General features: G+C 59.5%; 3 protein-coding genes and 1 pseudogene across 12 annotated transcripts in view; 2 read left to right on the top strand and 2 right to left on the bottom strand.

Moving 5' to 3' along the window:
- The window catches only part of EHMT1 (euchromatic histone lysine methyltransferase 1), a 230,524-nt gene extending 229,119 nt beyond the window's left edge, over positions 1–1,405 (bottom strand). For 6 of the 7 annotated variants that reach the window (XM_050759722.1, XM_050759726.1, XM_050759723.1 and 3 more), the window contains exon 1: positions 1,351–1,405. In XM_050759722.1, the coding sequence (XP_050615679.1) occupies positions 1,351–1,371 (21 nt within the window). In that variant the 5' untranslated portion in view covers positions 1,372–1,405. The remainder of the gene's footprint in view (positions 1–1,350) is intronic. The other variant, XM_050759727.1, reaches the window with a different exon arrangement.
- DPH7 (diphthamide biosynthesis 7) overlaps positions 1–18,901 on the top strand; it is an 807,287-nt gene that overhangs the window by 742,313 nt on the left and 46,073 nt on the right. The window lies entirely within an intron of this gene.
- On the top strand, positions 1,500–4,956 carry LOC126937102 (uncharacterized protein ARRDC1-AS1-like; annotated as a pseudogene). Its single transcript, XR_007719638.1, has one exon. The product of XR_007719638.1 is annotated as an uncharacterized protein ARRDC1-AS1-like (transcript).
- The window catches only part of ARRDC1 (arrestin domain containing 1), a 65,563-nt gene continuing 51,589 nt past the window's right edge, over positions 4,928–18,901 (bottom strand). Inside the window, exons 2-9 of one of the 3 annotated variants that reach the window (XM_050760119.1) lie at positions 14,276–14,422; positions 7,268–7,378; positions 6,768–6,818; positions 6,510–6,664; positions 6,065–6,247; positions 5,804–5,980; positions 5,285–5,720; positions 4,928–5,211 (exon numbers count right to left, since the gene is read on the bottom strand). In XM_050760119.1, coding sequence (XP_050616076.1) covers positions 5,147–5,211; positions 5,285–5,720; positions 5,804–5,980; positions 6,065–6,247; positions 6,510–6,664; positions 6,768–6,818; positions 7,268–7,378; positions 14,276–14,393 — 1,296 coding nt within the window. In that variant the 5' untranslated portion in view covers positions 14,394–14,422 and the 3' untranslated portion in view covers positions 4,928–5,146. Of the gene's footprint in view, positions 5,721–5,803; positions 5,981–6,064; positions 6,248–6,509; positions 6,665–6,767; positions 6,819–7,267; positions 7,379–14,275; positions 14,426–18,901 lie in introns of those variants that run through there. The other 2 variants (XM_050760120.1, XM_050760118.1) reach the window with 2 other exon arrangements.

The following is an 18,901-nucleotide window of genomic DNA, read 5'->3' as shown; positions in this document are numbered from 1 at the left end:
TAACAGCACCTGCTGCACAGGGTGAAGAAAACTGAGTGAGGCGCCTGATCTAAAGGTCTTGCACAGTGTGTGGGATCCAGTGGGTGCTTTATAAATGATATAATTCATCACTACACATCTTCTCTCCTACAAGCCTGGAAGTGACTTGAAGTTTTCTAATTTCCCTTTTTGTTCTCAGTGACTAATATTCATTCCTTGAATGCTGCAGGTACTCAGCAAAAACTCCTTGCATTGAATTTAAGAATTCCCCTGCACCTTCCCAGTTTACTTATTTCAACACCCCCCCCAAAAATGCAGGAAAAAAATAAACAAAAAAGCCATACATTACCTGAGTTAAAATACAGTGTTAGGTCTACGCACCAGGATACTGTACGGCTTCTTACTACACCTTAACTTTCTAAGCCTGAGAAGTCTCAACTGTTATTACATAGTTAATTTCAAAGAAATACTTCTAAGCCAGCACTTTTCTCCAAACCGGTCCCTTATTTCAGCCCTAAGAACACACGATTTCTGCAGCTCCACGGACACACCACCTCCTGCTTGCTTTTCCTTCAGAGGGACGCCAGTGGACCACTCTCAAGACTTTAATCTCTATGCTGCTTCCTTTCCTAAGCAAGGAAACAAACTATCCTTGAAATTGAGCACGGGGAAGGCCAAGACCATTAACAAAAGAATGTGAACTTTTTATATAGAGAGCCCTTTAAAGCTGCTGGTTTGGAAATAAACTTGAGTCCGCAAGCTTCCCACCGAGCGTGCTTTCCTGCTTCTGACAGCCAGCAGGGCTGGAGCAGCATTGTCTGGGGAGAAACACGCCGGGACTGGCCAACTTTTCGTTAAAGATGGTGCCATCCTACTCAGAACAAAGTGAAAGGTCAACGGAGCGAAGGAAGAGCTCCGAGAGGAGGGACAGCCTCGCCTCGGCCGGCGCTCCAAAGTTGGCCGGCCCCGCTACTTTTCCTTTTGTCCTCCGCACCTCCCCGGCACCCTGGCCGAGGCCCTCCCCGCAGATCCGGCTCGCGGGCGGCGGCGGCTGCACGGGGTCCGCGGGGGGCGCGGGCGCAGGTACGCGGCCGCCTCCCTCACCTGCGCCCCCGCCCGCACCACCAGCCGCCGCCCGGCCCGCGCCGCGCACAAAGCGCGCCCGGCGGGAGCGCGGGCCGGACGCCCGGCGGCCTCGGCCCGGCCTCGGCCTGAGGCGGCGGCGGCAGGCGGCAGCGGCGGGGGGGGGGCGCAGGGCCCCGCCCGCCCGCCGGCCGCCTGCCGCCGCCGGGCCCGGTTCTTCGCCCCCGCGCCGCCTCCGCCGCTGCCCGCCGCCCCCCCGCGCCGCCCCCCGCCGGCCCTGCTGCTCACCTCGGCATCGGCGGCGGCCATGGCCCGGGCCCGCAGCGTGGCCCCGCCCCTCCCGCGCGCCATCGCCCCGCCCGCGCCTCGCGGCCCAGAGTCGGGGCGGGGCCGATCGCCTACGTCTGCGCCTGCGCCTGCGCCCGCGCCTGCGCGTTGGAGCCCGACCGGTGCGGCGCCTGCGCACTGGGACCAGGCGTGCGGCGCCCCAGGCGCCGGGCCTGCGGCGGCCGGAAGCGGAACGCGCGCCCTCGGGATAGGAGACCTAGAGCCGGAGAACCCGCCCGCCAGAGTCGTGGTAGTGGATGGGGAGTAGCCTTCCCATTTTCAACACATATCTCATTCTAAATTGACGTTCTGGTGGGCTGGCCGAAGGAGGAGAAAGACCTGCGGCTCCGACCTCTGACCTCTAACCCCGGACGCACTTTGATTTCGCCGGCTTGCGCGGAAGGCTGACTCCCTGGGCCGCGGCCTGGCGGGGGAGCCGCCTGTGGGGTGTCCCCGGCGCGGGAGGGTGCTCTGGTTCAGGCAGGTTCCCGTGGCGGCGGGGGTTCCCCGGTTGGGAGGAATGCTCCTGCCGAGGGGTGCTCCGGCTGGAGGGGGTGTCCCGAACGGCGGGGATGCCTGGACTGGCGGGGGGTGTCCCACTGGGGAGGGATGCCCGGTGGGGAGGTGCCTGGCGGGGGAGCGGCTCCGGCTAAGCATGGGTGCTGTGCTAGGAGGATGTGTCTGGCTGGGGGCGGTGTCCCAACCGGGAGGGTTGCCCTGATGGGGGAGGTTCCGCAGTTGTGGAGATGCCAACTTGGGGGGTGCTCCGGTTGGGGGTGTGTGCCCTCTGGTTACCCCGCTCTCCCTGCCACCCATATACCTGCTGCCCAGGTATGCACAAGCCAAGGCCTTTTCTGCAGACCAAGTAGCCTTCCCTGGACAGCGCCCCCAGCACCACAGAAACTATCTTAGGCTATATGCCCTGCTGTGGTCAGCCCGCCTTATCCCAGCCCCCAGACCCAAAACAAGAAGCATGGACTGAATTTGAGGTTTCTGGATGGTCGCGTGAACCGAGGGGACGGGTACTGTACTGACAAGAACTGAGTCTTGAAGGTCAATCTGGGTGACACCCGAGTCTCCTGGTGAGTCGACCCCGGAGAATTATCCCAAGTCCAGGATAGACAGTGCACTCAGAGACAGAAAAGGAAACGGACAATCCCAAGTGCCAAGAGAACCTTCCCAGGTTTCTTTAGGACAGCTCAACTGCTCTGTCAAAGCTTAAGTCCATTCATGACAGGCCGAGCACCCTGAGCCCTCGCAGGAGACACTAGCACCCTCCTGCCCCGCCCTGCCCCACACTCACCTCTCTGCTGCCCCTGCTGCTGTCTGTCCCTTCCCTGAAACCTTTATTTCAAGTGTCTTTGTGGCTTGCTTCTTTACCATCCTGGAGTTCAACTATCAGCTCCGCAGGGAAGCCTTCCCTCTCCTCCCTAGCTGAAGTGAGACTGCCGCCCATGCCGGTCTTCCTCGCCTCACTTTGCTCCATCACAGTGTGTGACATCTGACTCTCCACATCCTGATTTGGAATATTGTCTCCCCCTAGAATGTAAGTCCATGGTGCCTAGAACAATTCCTGGTGTGCAGGAGATAAAAGTATTTTGTTGACTGGGCTGGGCGCGGTGGCTCATGCCTGTAATCCCAGCACTTTGGGAGGCCGAGGCGGGCGGATCACGAGGTCAGGAGATCGAGACCGTCCTGGCTAACACGATGAAACCCCGTCTCTACTAAAAATACAAAAAATTAGCCGGACATGGTGGCGGGCGCCTGTAGTCCCAGCTACTCACAAGGCTGAGGCAGGAGAATGGCGTGAACCCGGGAGGCGGAGCTTGCAGTGAGCTGAGATTGCGCCACTGCACTCCAGCCTGGGCCACAGAGCGAGACTCTGATATCTTAAAAAAAAAAAAAAAAAATTATTGACTGAATAAAGGGAGTTAAAATGTGAAGAAAAATCCTTTACCAAGCAAACATCCACCCTAAGTGAAGGTGTGGGAAGCAGCTTCAGGCAGCTTTTTCACTCCATTTTGCAATCAGCTGCTCCCCTTGTGTGCCCCTCAGCACTTGTCAAGGTGCTGCTCTCAGCACATGACATGCTAACCCTGCAAACTTCAAGTCGGTCCTGAGAGGCAGGCACTGCTCTTACCCACATTTTATAAGTGACTGAACTGAAGCAAGGGAGTGGTGAGAGGCAGTGATGGGATTCAAGCCCAGGAGGCCTTCCTTTCAACCACAGACTGCTTCCAGCAGGTACCACCTGTGGTACTTTCTGCTGTTCTCCAATATTCATGCTGACCGTCCCACAATTAGTAAAATTTTAGCCAAGTACAGGACTGCGTGGCTAAAGACCACATTTCCAATGGGAAGGGGACAGGTCAGAGACAAAAAGTGACAATCTACTTCCCAGTCTGTCCCTCAAAAGTCCCACCATTAGGCCGGGCAGTGGTGAAAGCTGTTAACAGCCATCTGGGAGCCAGGGATGGGAGCCACTACGTAGGAATGACAGCTCTGCCATGAGGCCAGGATCTGCCCCTCTGGACTGTTCGAGAAATAAACTGTCATGCTATGAGGGTGGGGGGCTGTCTGTCCCCTACAGTCCCAGGAGTTTTTTGTGGGGTTGTTTATTTTTTGAGACAGAGTCTCGCTCTGTCCCCCAGGCTGGAGTGCAGCGGCGCAATCTGAGATCACTGTAACCTCTGCCTCCCGGGTTCAAGCAGTTCTCCTGCCTCAGCCTCCCGAGTAGCTGGGATTACAGGCATGTGCCACGATGCCCAGCTTTTTTTTTTTTGTACAGACAGAGTTTCATTATGTTGCCCAGGCTGATTTGAAACTCCTGACCTCAAGCAATCTGCCTGCCTTAGCCTCCCAAAGTACTGGGATTACAGGCAGGAGCCACCGTGCCGGCCTGGTCCTGTGCATTTTATAGATAAGGTAACTGACAAACCTAGCCACAGCCACCTCTTCATCCTATAGAACTGGAATTTGAACCCAGAGTCGTCCTTCACTACCACCTCCATTGTTTCTGGAAGCGCGCTCCAGGCAGGCTGGCCAGCATTACAGGGCCTCCCTGGGGGCCCCTTTGGGAACGCTGCTCCACAGAACCCTGCCTCTCAGGTCTTGGAGATGTGAGCAGGAGAGAAGCTGCGTCCCTCAGAGCCAGGCCTGGCAATGATGCCAGTAGGGGCCGAGGCAAGCCCTCCACATGCCCGCAGGTTTCTCAGCAGGGGAAGTCCACACCACGCCGCCTGGGAACCTGGGTGCCTAAACACAGCAGGAGCCGAGGCACAAATTTAACCAGATGCCAAGGTTGCGTGAGCCCCAGTTCGTGAGCCAGGCTCCAAGGACGTTTCCTTAGGTGGCTCTGGAAGGCCCAGCGCCAGCCCCCGTCCTCTGTTAAAGGGAACCAGCCTGAGCGCAACCCCAGGGTAGCAGGGGTACCCGAGGAGCGGGCTATGCCCTGGCAGGAGCAGAGCCCAGGATGGGGTCAGGGTCAGGCCCTGCTGGAGGCTGGAGGGCGCCCAAGGCGAGGCCGGTGAGGCCCAGCTCTACAAATACAGCGTTTTATTTACAGGAGTCTCTCCAGGTCCCAGCTCCCTGCCACCCCCACCCCAGCCCCAGGGAGAAGAGGGTGGACGCCAGAGGAGCTGGCAGAGGCTGGGCAGGTCCTGAGTGGGTCAGGCCAGGCCGAGAGAGAAGGCACGAGGCCCTGGGCGCCCCAGTCCCAGGGCAGAGGCCAGGCCTGCCTGGAGAAGGCAGCACGGGGTCAGCTCTCAGGGGTCAGGCTGGGGTCCACGCCGCCGCAGCTCTGCTCATAGGACGGTGGGGCCTCTGCAGGGAGAAAGCAGGGTCTGCATGGGGCTCCTGGCGTCCCCTCCCTGCCAAGCCCTGGCCCTTGACTCACCATAGGGGTAGCCCCAAGAGCTGTACTCTGGAGGAAGAATCAAGGTGCTGGTGGTAGGCACTGGTCCCCCAGAGCCCTCTGCAAAGTAGGGGACAGTGGCACCTGTTGAAATGCACAAGGGAGGCCGAAGCGGATATGAGGCAGGGCTGCCATCCTGAGGACAGGGCTCGGGGGCACCAGGCACAGAACCCAAGGTGGCCAGCAGGGGCTGCTGCTGCGAATGGCTCTTGGTGGAGAGGGAGACCGGGTCCAAGAAGTGGGGGCCGCCAGCCGCAGCCTCGGCCTCCTCCTGGGGTGGTGCAGAAGGCACCACCAGGGGTGGGGCCCAGGGAGGCAGCCCTGGACCTGGCCGGGGGCTCAGTGGGGCATGGTTCACAGCAATATTGCCAATGAAGACCGGGAGGGTCACAGTAGCTTCCGGTGCCTTCAGAGAGACCTGGACAGGATTGAGGTGGGGCATGAGGGGCCAGGGCCAAGGCCACTAGGCCTCAGGCCACCCAGCCCCCACCAGCACCAAACCTGTAAGTAGTAGTCGATGTGGATGAGGCTGCAGCCTGGCAGGGCCGACTGGGGCAAAGCAGGCACCAGGATCTGCTCATGCCACTGTGCCCGCCGCCAGGCCTTGACGCCCGCACCCTCCACCTCCGCAATGGTCCGTACGTCGTGGATCCAGCGCTTGGCCTTATAGGACACTTTCTGGGGAAGGACCAGCCTGTGAGCCTGCGCAGGCTGCCAGCCCACCCCAGGAGGCCAGTCCGGGCAACTGCCGGGGGCTCTGACCTGCAGCAGACTGGCCACCACAGGGCTGGTGTCCTTGCCTGACTGGTTCTCAATGTCGGCGTGCAGCTGCAGTGCCTGCCCCACCACATAGCCGCGGAGATCAGTGCTGGCTGTGAGGACCACGCTGCCCGTCTTCACCAGCTTGTAGGAGAACTTCTTGGTGGCAGAGGCCACATTGGGTTGCTTTGGGGGAGGGCCAGGGAGAGGCTTAGCAGGTGTGGGCAGGCTGGATCCCTGTGGCATCAGGACAAGCCCCTCAGCCCTGCCACGCCCTGCCCCTGGAGACCAGCAGTCAGCTCAGGGCAAAGAGGCCACTGCCTCCAGACCCTGGCCCCCCTCACCTCAGCTGGGGACAGGACACCAGGATGAAGCAGTGCCTGCCCGGCTCTTCCCCGGCCCCCACGAGGGTGGGGACCCACCAAGGAGGTCACTGTGCCATCCTCACCTCAATGTCTGGGATGCTGTTCAGATTCAGGGGGCTCAAGATATAGAACACGAGGCTGCACTTGTGATCCTTGGAAAACCGTGGCGTGTGGATGGCAGCCCTCACCTGGTGCACGATCTTCCCAAAAGGACCCTCAAAGGACGTGGGTGCTGTGGCTGGGGAGAGAACAGGCACTGGCACCTGGCTGCCTTCACCCTGCAGAGCCCACCTCCCAGGACCAGTTGGTCATCACCAGGCCTGTCCAGGCTGGGCTCTTACCAGGAAGCAGGAACTGGAAGGGGAAGCTGTGCTCACCAGCGGGCAGACTCCCTGCAGAGACAGGAGGGAGGTGGGGGGCGGTGGGGACAGGCCTCCGGAGGCCTGAGGGGGCCACAGGGCCAAGATAAGAGTGGGACTGCAGCTGACCAGCTCACACGGGGTCTCCCTGTCTCAGTCACCAGCAGCACAGGGCTGTGGCCTGGGTGAAGGACTGAGGGTAAGGGCTGGAATAGGAGAGTGGTTTGGGAATGGGGCAAGGGTGAAACAGCTGTGCCAGGAGTCAGAGCCCACCCACATCCAGCACAAGTGGAAGGTGGCCCCTTCAGCCACCCAGCCCCTATGAGAAACCCATCAGGGCCCACAACCCTGGGAGAAGATGGGCCAGTGCAGGATCCAAGAGGCAGGTCTAGGAAAGGGGGAGGACAGGCAGGCCCCACTCCAAGGGGTGCCCCCAGGGGTCACCACTTGGGACCAGGTCAGGAACTGGCTCCCAGACTTACCCTTGTCCGCCAGCGACAGGGAACTGTTGAAGTAGTCCTCCTCCGCTACCCACGCTGCGTCGTTAGCCTTGTTGGAGACCCCGCAGGAACCCGTGCAGGTCACCCGGATGGCTGCCAAGGGGAAAGCTGCATGAGCCCCACCCAGCCGACAGCCCAGGAATTCGACCTGGGGCCCAGCAGCCCCGCCTGGGCAGGGTCCTGGGAAGGCCAGTGAGCAAGCAGCCCCTGCCACTTCAGGGGACACCTCCTGCCCGTCTCCTGTCTTGGGGGGCTCAAAGGGAGCCGGGCTGGCGAGGGGCCTGACCAGCACAAAACAATGTCTGCCCTGCAGCCCAGAGCAGAAAGGCCCCAGCGCTCATCCAGACGGCGGCTGGGTCATCCCCCAGACTGGTAACCTGGCTGTGAAAGCCCAGCTGCTTGCGGGGATCTTGGTGGGGGGCACCTGGGACACTCCAAGGGACGGACGCGTCTTCTTGCTGCCCTGTAGACAAGTCAGTTAGGCAGGGAAGGACCCCTCCACGCTCCAGGAAGCTAAAGCTAACTGGCAACCATCATGCTGCAGGAATGTGGCCAGACCCGCCTGGGCAGACAGTGTTCCACAGTCGGCTCACCGCTGGGTAGGGCCCTACTTCCTGGGCCAGCATTGCCCAGCAGGACTGACTTTCTGCATCAGGAGACGGCTTGGTTCTCTCTGGCCTCCCCGGGGGAGTGCCAGACCAGGAACTGCTTGAGGCAGAGGTTGCCACTGTTCTGTGGCCAGGAACACAAATTCCTCAGTCCAACAGATGTGTGTCCAGAAACCACGATGGTCAGAAGATCATGGCTGGACAACCAGGTCCAGCAGAAACTGGTCACAAGGGAGGACAGACGCAGCAAAAGCGCACACAGCACCAGACCCAGGTGGGCAGGGGTTGGGGGAGCCATCAGCAGGCCACCCGCAGCTCCAGCCCCTCTTCTCCCTGCAAGGCTGAGTCAGGGCCAAAGATGGCCACTTCCCTGCCTCGTCCTGGTGGGGGTCACGTGAGGGGAAGGTGACTCAGACTCTCAGACCTGCTGAGGGAGCAGCCCGGGAGGAGGAGTATCGGTGTCCGGTGCGCCCAGGGCCAGCCATACCTGCCTCCCCTATGATCTCCCCAGCAGGCCCCACCTGTGGCCCAGGCCTTCTGCCGGCCACCAAGAGCAGCAGGGTTCTTCTCAAAATCCTTGGCCCAACCGCAGCCCCACGTGGCTCTCCATACACATCCTGCCCTTCCCCTCAGCAGCTGCCAGACCCAGTCCCCCATCCCTGAGGGAGGCCCTTGCTTCCTGCTACACGTCCTCTAGCCCCTGGGCACTGCCATGGCCTGGCCTCAGCCTCCATTCCAGCCTTGCCACCCCAACCTCAGTCCATTTTTTGTTTTCGTTTTTTTTTTTTTTTTTTTTTTTTTGAGACACGGTCTCACTCCCGCCGCCCAGGCTAATGTGCAATGGCACAATCTCAGCTCACTGCAGCCTCAACCTCCTGTGCTAAGCGATCCACCCATCTCAGCCCCCTCGAGTAGCTAGCTGGGACTATAGGCACATGCCACCACACCTGGCTTTTTTTTTTTTAATAGGGTTTCACCGTGCTGTCCAGGCTGGTCTCAAACTCCTGAGCTCAAGCAATCCACCTGCCTCAAACTCCCAAAGTACTGGGATTACAGGCATGAGCCACCATACCCAGCTCTGCCCTGATTTTGAATCCATGGTGTGTTAGCCAGACCCTCCTAGGGCCAGACCCTTACTGTTTCCAGGCTGAACATCTGGAATACTGGTGATTCTCCTGTGAGTCAGCAGACAGCCCAAGAGGAGCACGCAGGCATCAGCAGGCACAGAGGAGGGAGGCGTGGCTGAAGCAAGGAGAGGAGGCCTGGGGACTGGAAATGCTGCAATGCCTTTAACACTCCTGACAGACTGCACATCCCCACCTTGAATCCCACAAATGCTGGGACCCAGCTGGGCACGGTGGCTCACACCTGTAATCCCAGCACTTTGGGAGGCTGAGGCGGATGGATCACTGGAGGTCAGGAGTTCAAGACCAGCCTAGCCGACATGGTGAAACCCCATCTCTACTAAAAACACAAAAATTAGCCGGGCGTGGTGGCAGGCGCCTGTAATCCCAGCTACTCAGGAGGCTGAGGCAGGAGAATCACTTGAACCCGGGAGGTGGAGGCTCCAGTGAGCGGAGATCATACAAATGCACTTTAGCCTGCATGACAGAGCAAGACTTCATCTCAAAAACAAAAAAGAAAAACCCTGGAACCCACAGAGGATGCTGTAAAGGGAGCAGTGGTCCCCAGACTAACTGGTATGCCAGCCAAGCACCCTCAAGTGATCCTGGCTGGTGGCACAGAACTGAATATTCACCCTGCCCCCACTGTCCATATTCCTAACCCACAACACTGAGAGATATAATAAAATCGTTGTGTTAACTGTTTAGGAATGGTGTGTGACTTGAGGTGACAGCTACTTTTATGTAGTAGTCCCAGCTACTCGGGAGACTGAGGCAGGAGAATGGCATGAACCCAGGAGGCGGAGCTTGCAGTGAGCCAAGATCGTGCCACTGCACCCCAGCCTGGGCGGCAGAGCGAGACTCCGTCTAAAAAACAAAAACAAAAAACGGCTAGGTCTGGGCTCATGCCTATAATCCCAGCACTTTGGGAGGCCGAGGCCGGCGGATCACGAGGTCAGGACATCGAGACCATCCTGGCTAACACGGTGAAACCCGGTCTGTACTAAAAATACAAAAAATTAGCCAGGCGCGGTGGCGGCGCCTGTAGTCCCAGCTACTCGGGAAGCTGAGGCAGGAGAATGGCATGAACCCGGGAGGCAGAGCTTGCAGTAAGCCGAGATCACGCCACTGCACTCCAGCCTGTGCAACAGAGCTAGACTAAGTCTCAAAAAAAAAAAAGAAAGAAATTAGGGAAAACCCAAATTATCTACCATTTCAATCCATCAGATTGACAAATATTAAATGTCTCAACACAGCTGGGCGCAGTGGCTCACACCTGTAACCCCAACACTTTGGGGGGCCAAGGCGAGCAGATTGCCTGAGGCCAGGAGTGTGACAGCAGCCTAGGTAACACGGTGAAACCCCGTCTCTACCAAAACTACAAAAGATTAGCTGGGTGTGGTGGCATGTGCCCCTGGTGCCAGTCACTCAGGAGGCTGTAGTGGGAGGACTCATCGCTTGAGCCCTGGAGGCAGAAGTTGCAGTGAGCCAAGATCGCACCACCGCATCCCAGTCTGGGTGACAAAGTGAGACCTCATCTCAAATAAAATGAATGTCTCTAGGACGGGTGTGGTGGCTCACGCCTGTAATCCCAGCACTTTAGGAGGCTGAGGCGGGCGGATCACTTGAGGTTGGGAGTTCGAGACCCACCTGACCAACATGGAGAAACCCCGTCTCTACTAAAAATACAAAATTAGCCGGGCATGGTGGTGCCACATGCCAGTAGTCCCAGCTACTCGCGAGTCTGAGGCAGAAGAATCGCTTGAACCAGGGAGGCGGAGGTTGTGGTGAGCAGCTGAGATTGCGCCATTGTACTCCAGCCTGGGCAATAAGAGCAACGTACATGAATAAATAAATGTATGTCCCACCACACGTTGGAGGGAGGTGGAAAACAAACACCCCTTACACCAGTCAAATTGCAGACAGGTATGAGGTACTGGCAAAGAGTGGGACAGGTCTACTGTAAATTTACCTGTGCATACCAGGAAACCCAGAATTCCGCTCAGAATCTCATGGTATTTAACCAGGAGCCTCACACACCACTGCTCATACTAGCAAAGCATCGCTAAAACCGTCATGGGACACCTGACTCCACAAAAACAAACAGTATCCAACTGACCCTTGGGTCATCCTAAGGGCCCAGGCTCTGTGATCTTCCCAACGCCCATGCAGACGGCCCTGTTCTGCACATACACCAAGGCTCTTGCAGATGACTCTGCCAGCGTGAGCAGCCTCCAACCACTGTCCAAAGTGAAATCTGTCCTGAGCTGCCCACACTGTCCTCAGTAAGAACACGGGAGGCACGGGGCTCCGGCACAGCTGGTTCCTTTCCAGCCGGAAAGCTGCTTCCTTTCCAAAACACCTGGAGCTGCTCCTCCACCTCTCAGCAACTGCTTCAGGCCAGGCTGGCTGAATTCCCCAGGGAGCCCGTTTTCACTGGCCAGGCCAATGGCAGCGGCCATGTTTCTGCCTTTTCAAACCATCGAATCAGGCAGGACCACAGGATGCAGTTCTGCCCACAGAAGCCAGAGCCGTGCGTGGGGTCCATTGTGAGGGGTCTCCTTGCTGCCGGAGAGATGCATATGACCCCACTCCCTCTTCTTTCCAGCTTGCAGACTGCTTGTAATGGCAGAACAGGCTGAAGGGAACCAAGCCTTTTGCAACAGGAAAGCCGCCAGGCAGGGCTTGGCTGCAGGACTGAGTGGCTCAGTGGCAGTTGCCTAGTCAGAGTGTGACTTCTTCCGCCTTCTGGACTTGAATGTTGCACCTCTTTGCAGGGGCCCTGCAAGCCCCGTCCCTCTTCCCCCATGCAGGTTTAAAAATGTTTCCTAGGCCGGGCATGGTGGCTTACACCTGTAATCCCAGCACTTTGGGAGGCCAAGGTGGGCAGATCACAAGGTCAGGAGATCGAGACTATCCTGGCTAACACGGTGAAACCCCATCTCTACTAAAAATACAAAAAAATTAGCCAGGTGTGGTGGCGGGCACCTGTAGTCCCAGCCACTCCGGAGGCTGAGGCAGGAGAACAGCGTGAACCCGGGAGGCGGAGCTTGCAGTGAGCCGAGGTCGCGCCACCGCACTCCAGCCTGGGCGACAGAGCAAGACTCCGTCTCAGAAAAATAAATAAATAAAATAAAATAAAAATAAAAAATGTTTCCTAAGTGTGTTCAGATGCACAACCAAGGACCAGCTGTTGGAGGCTGCTCTGACTCAGGAAGCTCATGATTGGGCCGTGTTCTCGAGGGACCACTGGAACTTTCTTCTCGAGTTCAGGAGCCCCTCCTTTGCACCACCTACACTTGGACCAAGAAGACCCACCAACTCCTCATCCTCATCCCAAAGGACTCATGCCTGCCACAGAAGCTGTGACCTGTAAGCCACTCCCCCAGTCCTGTTTCCAAATCTGTATCATGAGAGTAACAACCACGCCACAGGGTGCTGAGCGTTACTGAGGCTGGCCCATGGGATGTGGAGAGAATTTGCATCAGGCCTACCATGAGTGCTCCGAGAACCACTGTCGATCCTGGTCGCCCATCCCAGTAACAGAACACGAGGTGGTCCTGCCTGACCCCCAGCCCTGGATTGGGCCAGCCTGGGCTCCAGAAAACTGCTCGTTCCCAGGCCTCCCTCTGTGTCAGCCCTCGAGACAGCAGGCGTCCTCATGGCTGGGTGCTGACCGTCACCGACACTCATCGGCAGAGTAAGTGAGCAAGCCCAGGGGCCCAGGCAGGGCTGCTGTCCTCCTGCGAGCTGAGGACCTCCCTACTGGCTCCTAGCAGGATTGACAAGCATCCTTTGAATGAGGAAACGATGACATTCCGTTCCCATCCCAGGCAGGGCTGGGGGAAACCCCCGGGAACCCCTGTACAACCCTCCCACCTCACTTGCAACAGCCTGAAATATGTGCTCTCCGGCCCATCAGGGCCCATCTCCTACTCTCTAGTTCATGACCCTCCTTTTTCTCCCTCACTCGGACCAGCCTCTGTGAGCCAGTGCTACCTCAGCTCTTGGGCCAGCTGCCCAAAGTGCTGGGATTACAGGCGTGAGCGTTCACCCACCCACCACGTCCACCCGGAGGCCGGGGAGCCTGCTCACCCAGGCCAGTCACGCACGGCGAGGCCATCCCTTCCCTGTGGTCAGCAATGGCCTGCTCGCCCCAGGCCGCGCCAGGGGAGGGACGACAGGGCCCTGCACTCCCCTCGGCCCGCCTCACCCCACACCACACCTGTATTCAAGGGATGCATGTGCTATCTCTGCCCCGCCACAGCCACACCTGCCCCCACCCAGACCCCAAACTCAAGCTGGGGACAGAGAAAGGGAGCCTGTGGGGTCATCCCAGGAGGCCCAATGGGGCCAGGAGCCTGACAGAAGCACCTACCACCAGGCTTCTTCGAGGTCCCACAGCCCCAGGCGGTGCAGGGTCAGGGCCACAGCACCATCACCTGTCCCAGGCAGCTGAGAGGACAGAACAGAGGCTGTGGGTTCTCAGGAGGCACAAAAGCGGTGCTGTCACCCACGCGCAGGCCCAGCGGTCAAGGTCCAGTGGGAAGCCCACGGGCTGTGGCCAAGCAGCCCAGGTGGTTCCCACAGGAGGCCAAGGTAGAGAAGCCCGCGGCAGGGACGCGGCACTCACAACCAGGGGCCGGGCAGAGGCCTGTGCGGAGGCCCCCATCCTCGGGAGGCAGCCTCACCTCGCTGGCCTGCCCTCACCTCCAGGGCGCCCTGCCAGCGGCCACTGCAGCAACCCGATCCCCAGTCCCCGAGGCCCAGACGTCCGCCTCGGCGGGGGGCGGGCGAGGCCTGCTGGCGCGGGGCAGGGGGCGCGGGGAGCCGCAGCAGGTGCCTGCACCCCGCCGGGACCGCACGCCCGGGCCAGGAGCGGCTCTGCAGAGGGAGCGCCTGCGCCGGGAGCCCGGGTGCGGGAAGGAGCCCAGCAGGTGCGAGCGCGGACAGGGAGGGTCGCAGGCCTGCGTGTGCCCGCACTCAGGGCGTCCTCCACCGTGGACCCGCTTCAGGCCCCGGCTTCAGGCCCCGCCGGGACCACGCCGACCCTCGGCGAGAGGGCAGGAAGGGCAGACGCGAAAGGGCGGCGCCGCCCGGACCTCCCCGGCGCCGCCGAGCCCGCGCCCCAGCAGTCCCGGGCGGCTACGACAGCGACTTCGCGGGCCCAACCCGGGGCCCGGCGACGGCAGCCGCTTCCGGGAACCCTGGCCCCGCGCAGGTGCGGCCAATGGCCCTCCCCGAGGACCCGCGCCCACCTCGGAACGGCAGCGGCGCCCCCAGGCGCACGCGCACGGTCCCAGCCAGCGGCTCCCCGGGGCTGTAGACAACGCGGCCGTGGCTCAGGCTGATCTCGAAGAGCTGCACTCGCCCCATGCCGCGGCCTCACCGGCCCGCCGCACAGTGACGCCCCCGCCGGCCGCCCGCGAGCCCCGGCTCCGAGGTCCGGCCCCGCCCCCTCCTATGCCCCGCCCCCATCCGTCCCAATCCAGGCCACGCCTCCGTCCGGCCCTTCCCAGGCCCTGTCCCGCCCCACGGCCCCGCCCAGACCCCTGGCAGCCCCATCGCCCGCGGGCTGCCGCTCGGAGGCCCGGCCCCGCCTCTATTCCCCGCCCCATCCGTCCGCGTGGCCCCGCCCTGATTATGCCCCGCCCCTCTGACAGCTCCTCGCCCCGCCCCCGCCCTTCGCCTCTGCCTCGCCTTCCCAGCTCCGCCCCTGCCTCGGCCGCCCCACCCCTACCCCGCCCCCCGGCCCCGCTCATCCATCCCCGGCCCCGGCCCCCGCCCCGCTGGGTAGGTGCTGCGCTGCGTCGGGCGCCGCTTAAGGGACTTGAGGCGAAAGAGTCCCCAGCATCCCCCACTGAGGGAGTCACCGCCGCGTCTCTGTCGGGGGGCGGGGCTGGGGGCGGGGCCGAGGCGAGCTCTGGGACTGGGAAGGGCTCCCCGCTGCGCTCTGCATAACCCACGCCTCGCCCCAACCCTCCGCCCGCCCCGCCCAGGGGTCTCCCTCACCCCGAGTCGCGGAAAAACGTCACTGGGCCGCGCGGGCGTCCTGGGCGGGGATGCTCCGCCGCCTAGCACCTGCCCTGCCTTAACCCCCACCCCCGGCTCCTACCCCGCATCCCCCGCCTTCCCCGCACCTACCCCGCGTCCCAGCACCTGTCCTGCCCTTTCGGAACCTGCCCGCCCTCCCGCCTTCCCGGTACCTGCCTGCCCCCGCACCTGTCCCGCCCTCCAGCACCTGCCTCGCCCAACCACCGCCCCCCCGCCCGACCCCTGCCTTCCCCACACCTGCCCGGAGTCCCAGTGCCTGCCCCGCCCTCTGCTATCCCCCTCCCTGCTGGCCTGATGGGGTGCGGGCCCAACGGAGCCACACTTGGGCGGAGGCCCTGGGGCGGGGGTCCGCAACAGAAGGGTCGGGGGCCAGGTGGGGCGAGGACTTGGATCACTGGGAACCGGAGAAACACACTCCTATTTCTTTCTTAAAGATCCTTTTGTAGAGAGTGAGCTGCGGGGGGGTAGGACTCAAATACCCCGGAGACCTAAGTGGGGAGAGAACCGTTGGATAGTCCTGGAAAGGGAAGGCCTCCCTCGCCTACGGACAAGCTCACCATGGAGTGGGTGAGGCAGGCCCCAGTGCTGCGAGTTTTTCTAGGACAGCTGGTGAAGACGGTGGCCTTCTCTGATGGGGAGGACGGGCCTAGACACACATGGTTTGCTGGTGGGAGACTCATCACATGCGGAGTCTGAGGTGCCACTGATCCCCAAGTGGACCAGGTACTTCCGTGCATGAGCCTGGGAGTCAAGCACTTAAACGTTGCCATCCCTGGTTGGTAGAAGGTAATAGATCAGGAAGGAGGAGTCCGGCACCCCAGCAAAAGGAGAGGGGCTCACAGGCTGGAGGGGCCCCCAGGCCAGGCTGGGAGAGGCCCTGAAGCCCCAGGCCCAGCTGACTCCCTTGGGATTCCAGTGTTTCAGGAGGTGGGTCTAACTGGCCACGCTCCAGACACTTTCCTGCCAAGACTATGCACACGCAGAATTCCCGAACAAGAGAGAAGGGTGCCATGGGATGGCAAGGATTGTGGACAGCCCTCCCGAACGGCAGTCGGCCATGCCAGAGTCAGAAAGAAACAGTTTCACCGGGCACGGTGGCTCGTGTCTGTAATCCCAGCACTTTGGGAGGCTGGGGTGGGTGGATCACAAGATCAAGACCATCCTGGCTAAAACGGTGAAACCCGTCTCTACTAAAAATACAAAAAATTAGCAGGGCGTGGTGGTGGGCACCTGTAGTCCCAGCTACTCAGGAGGCTGAGGCAGGAGAATGGCATGAACCCGGGAGGTGGAGCTTGCAGTGAGCTGAGATCACACCACTGCACTCCAGCCTGGGCGACAGAGCGAGACTCCGTCTCAAAAAAACACAAACAACAACAACAAAAAGAAAGTGTTTCAAGCAGGGAGAGACAGATTGTGTTGCAAGCTACTGAGATGGAAGACAATGGACACAGAACACAGGTGGCCTTTATCCCATGTCAGCCACAGTGTAAGCCCCACAGGGCTCTGCACATCCTTGTTTCTGACCCTATCTCCCACCCATCCTGTATTCCAGAAACCACCACCAGCACCAATCGCCCTGTCATTAGACTCTTCTCTTCTTCCCCCAGCATACTTTTAGTGGTGCTCTAATGAAAACCTGGCTTCCCCTGGAGCTTTCGGGTGCAGAGACTTCTCTTCACAGGATCCCGCCACCTCTGGGTCTGCAGGTGGGGTGGGGGCCCTCCTGGCTCCTTCCTAACACTGCCAGGCCACTCTCCACCCTGGGAGCCACCATGTGTAAGCCTCCTGGTCTCAGAATCACCAGCACCACCTTTGCTCTGATCAGCATCCTCATTTCTTGTTGATTTTAGCTCCTAACTCACTGTCATTCTCTCCACCTCCACGTGTGGAAACAGTGCTTCTGAATCCCTGCGGGCAATCCTTCCAGCCTCCTGCCCTGTATCCTAAAAGTACATGGGCTTTGTTTGAATCAGGTATGGTAAAGTGACAGACTAGGAGACAAGTGCCACAAAGGAAGAATTTAGTACTCGCGGTTCTCAGGAGGAGGGGCCCCGCCACGCCATGCAGGGCCAGAAGGGGAAGTACCAGGGTCATGAGGAGCCAGGAGAGAGCATGGCCCAGAGCCTTTTTGTGTTTTCCTCAGGGTGAAAATGGACAAGGCAGGGTAGGTAGGTGTAAGCAAGTTTAGGATTAGATAACTTGAATCCTATCGGCAGGCTCTAGGTCACAGCAGGGGGCTCTAGCTTTCTGGTATCGGCCCCTGGGGGATGCAGGGCAGGAGAAATGCTGGCTTGGGATGTGAGAGTCACATCAGGAAGAGGTTGGGGATATGGGCTCTGGATTGGTGTTGATAAAGTTGTTTGCTAGCTCTGGGAATTAGCCAGCCCTGGGAGGGGCAGTGTCTCTCTGACTAGTAAAGCCTCCAAGATGTCAAAGCATAATAACATACAGAAAATGAAAAGTGTGGGCTGGGTGCAATGGCTCCGCCTGTAATCCCAGTACATTGGGAGGCCGAGGTGGGCGGATCACCTGAGGTCAGGAGTTCAAAACCAGTCTGGTCAACAGGGTGAAATCCCATCAATGCTAATAACACAAAAAAATTAGCCAGGCACGGTGGTGGTGCACGCCTGTAATCCCAGCTACTCGGGAGGCTGAGATAGGAGAATCGCTTGAACCCAGGAGGTGGAGCTTGCAGTGAGCCGAAATTGGGCCATTGCACGCCAGCCTGGGCTACAAGATCAAAACTCTACCTCAAAAAAAAAAAAAAAGAAAGAAAAAAGAAAGAAAAGTGTGGTAAACACATGTCCGTCTTGTGGCTCCTCCTCCAAAACCGTCCTCTACCTCGGCAGTCTCCCTCTTAGGGCTTGGTGGTTCGTCCTCAAAGATTCCGCCAAACTTTGCATTAGTGCTGCTCTTCCCACCAGGGGGCTTCCCCAGGAACCTAGGCTGGCCCACAACTTGCTTTAACTGGAAGAATTGCAATGAAACAGGCCGGGCGCAGTGGTTCATGCCTGTAATCCCAGCACTTTGGGAGGCCGACGTAGGCAGATCGCTTGAGATCAGGAGATCAAGACCAGCCTGGCCAACATGGTGAAACCCCATCTCTACTACAAATACAAAAATTAGCCGGGAGTGGTGGCGCATACCTGTAATTCCAGCTACTCAGGAGGCTGTGGCAGGAGAATCGCTTGAACCTGGAAGGCGGAGGCTGCAGTGAGCTGAGATTGTGCCTTGTACTCTAGCCTAGGCAACAGAGCAGGATTCCATCTCAAAAAAAAAAAAAAAAAAAAATTGCAATGAAACAGAGGCAGTGCTAGTTCCAAGCCGAACCTAGGAGTCCTGGCAGGTTTTGTTTTCTTGCTCTTGGAGCCCTCAGCTGTCATGTAAAAATTCTGCTTACCTGCTGGAGAGATCACGTGGAGAGTGACAGAACGGCCAGCCTTCTAGGGAAGCCATCTCCTCCTGTAGCCTCCCTCATGCCAAGATGACTACAGCCATCTGAGTGGCACCAGCAGTTTCAGCTGTCTATCGCTGCATAGCAAACCACTGCCCTGATTTATTTCTCCTGAAAACTGTACTGGACTCAGTTGGGAGGTTCTTATGCTGTCTAGCATCCACTGGGGATGAAATGTTGGAGACTTCACTTACCTGTCTGCCATTCCAGCTGGGACGACTGGGACAGCAGGAGGGAACAGACATCTGTTCTCCCACGGGCCTCTCCACATGGCTAGCTTGGGGGTCCTCACCGCATCATGCTGTGGGGATAGTGAGACCAGTCACCTTGTAGGTGGCCCCCAGGAGGGAGGAAGCTGAAGATGGCAGTTCTCAGG

This window comes from Macaca thibetana, chromosome 15, assembly GCF_024542745.1.
Source record: "Macaca thibetana thibetana isolate TM-01 chromosome 15, ASM2454274v1, whole genome shotgun sequence".
Taxonomy (NCBI): Eukaryota; Metazoa; Chordata; class Mammalia; order Primates; family Cercopithecidae; genus Macaca; species Macaca thibetana.
Note: the sequence above shows the minus strand (reverse complement) of the source record. Positions and strands in the feature narration are given on the sequence as shown.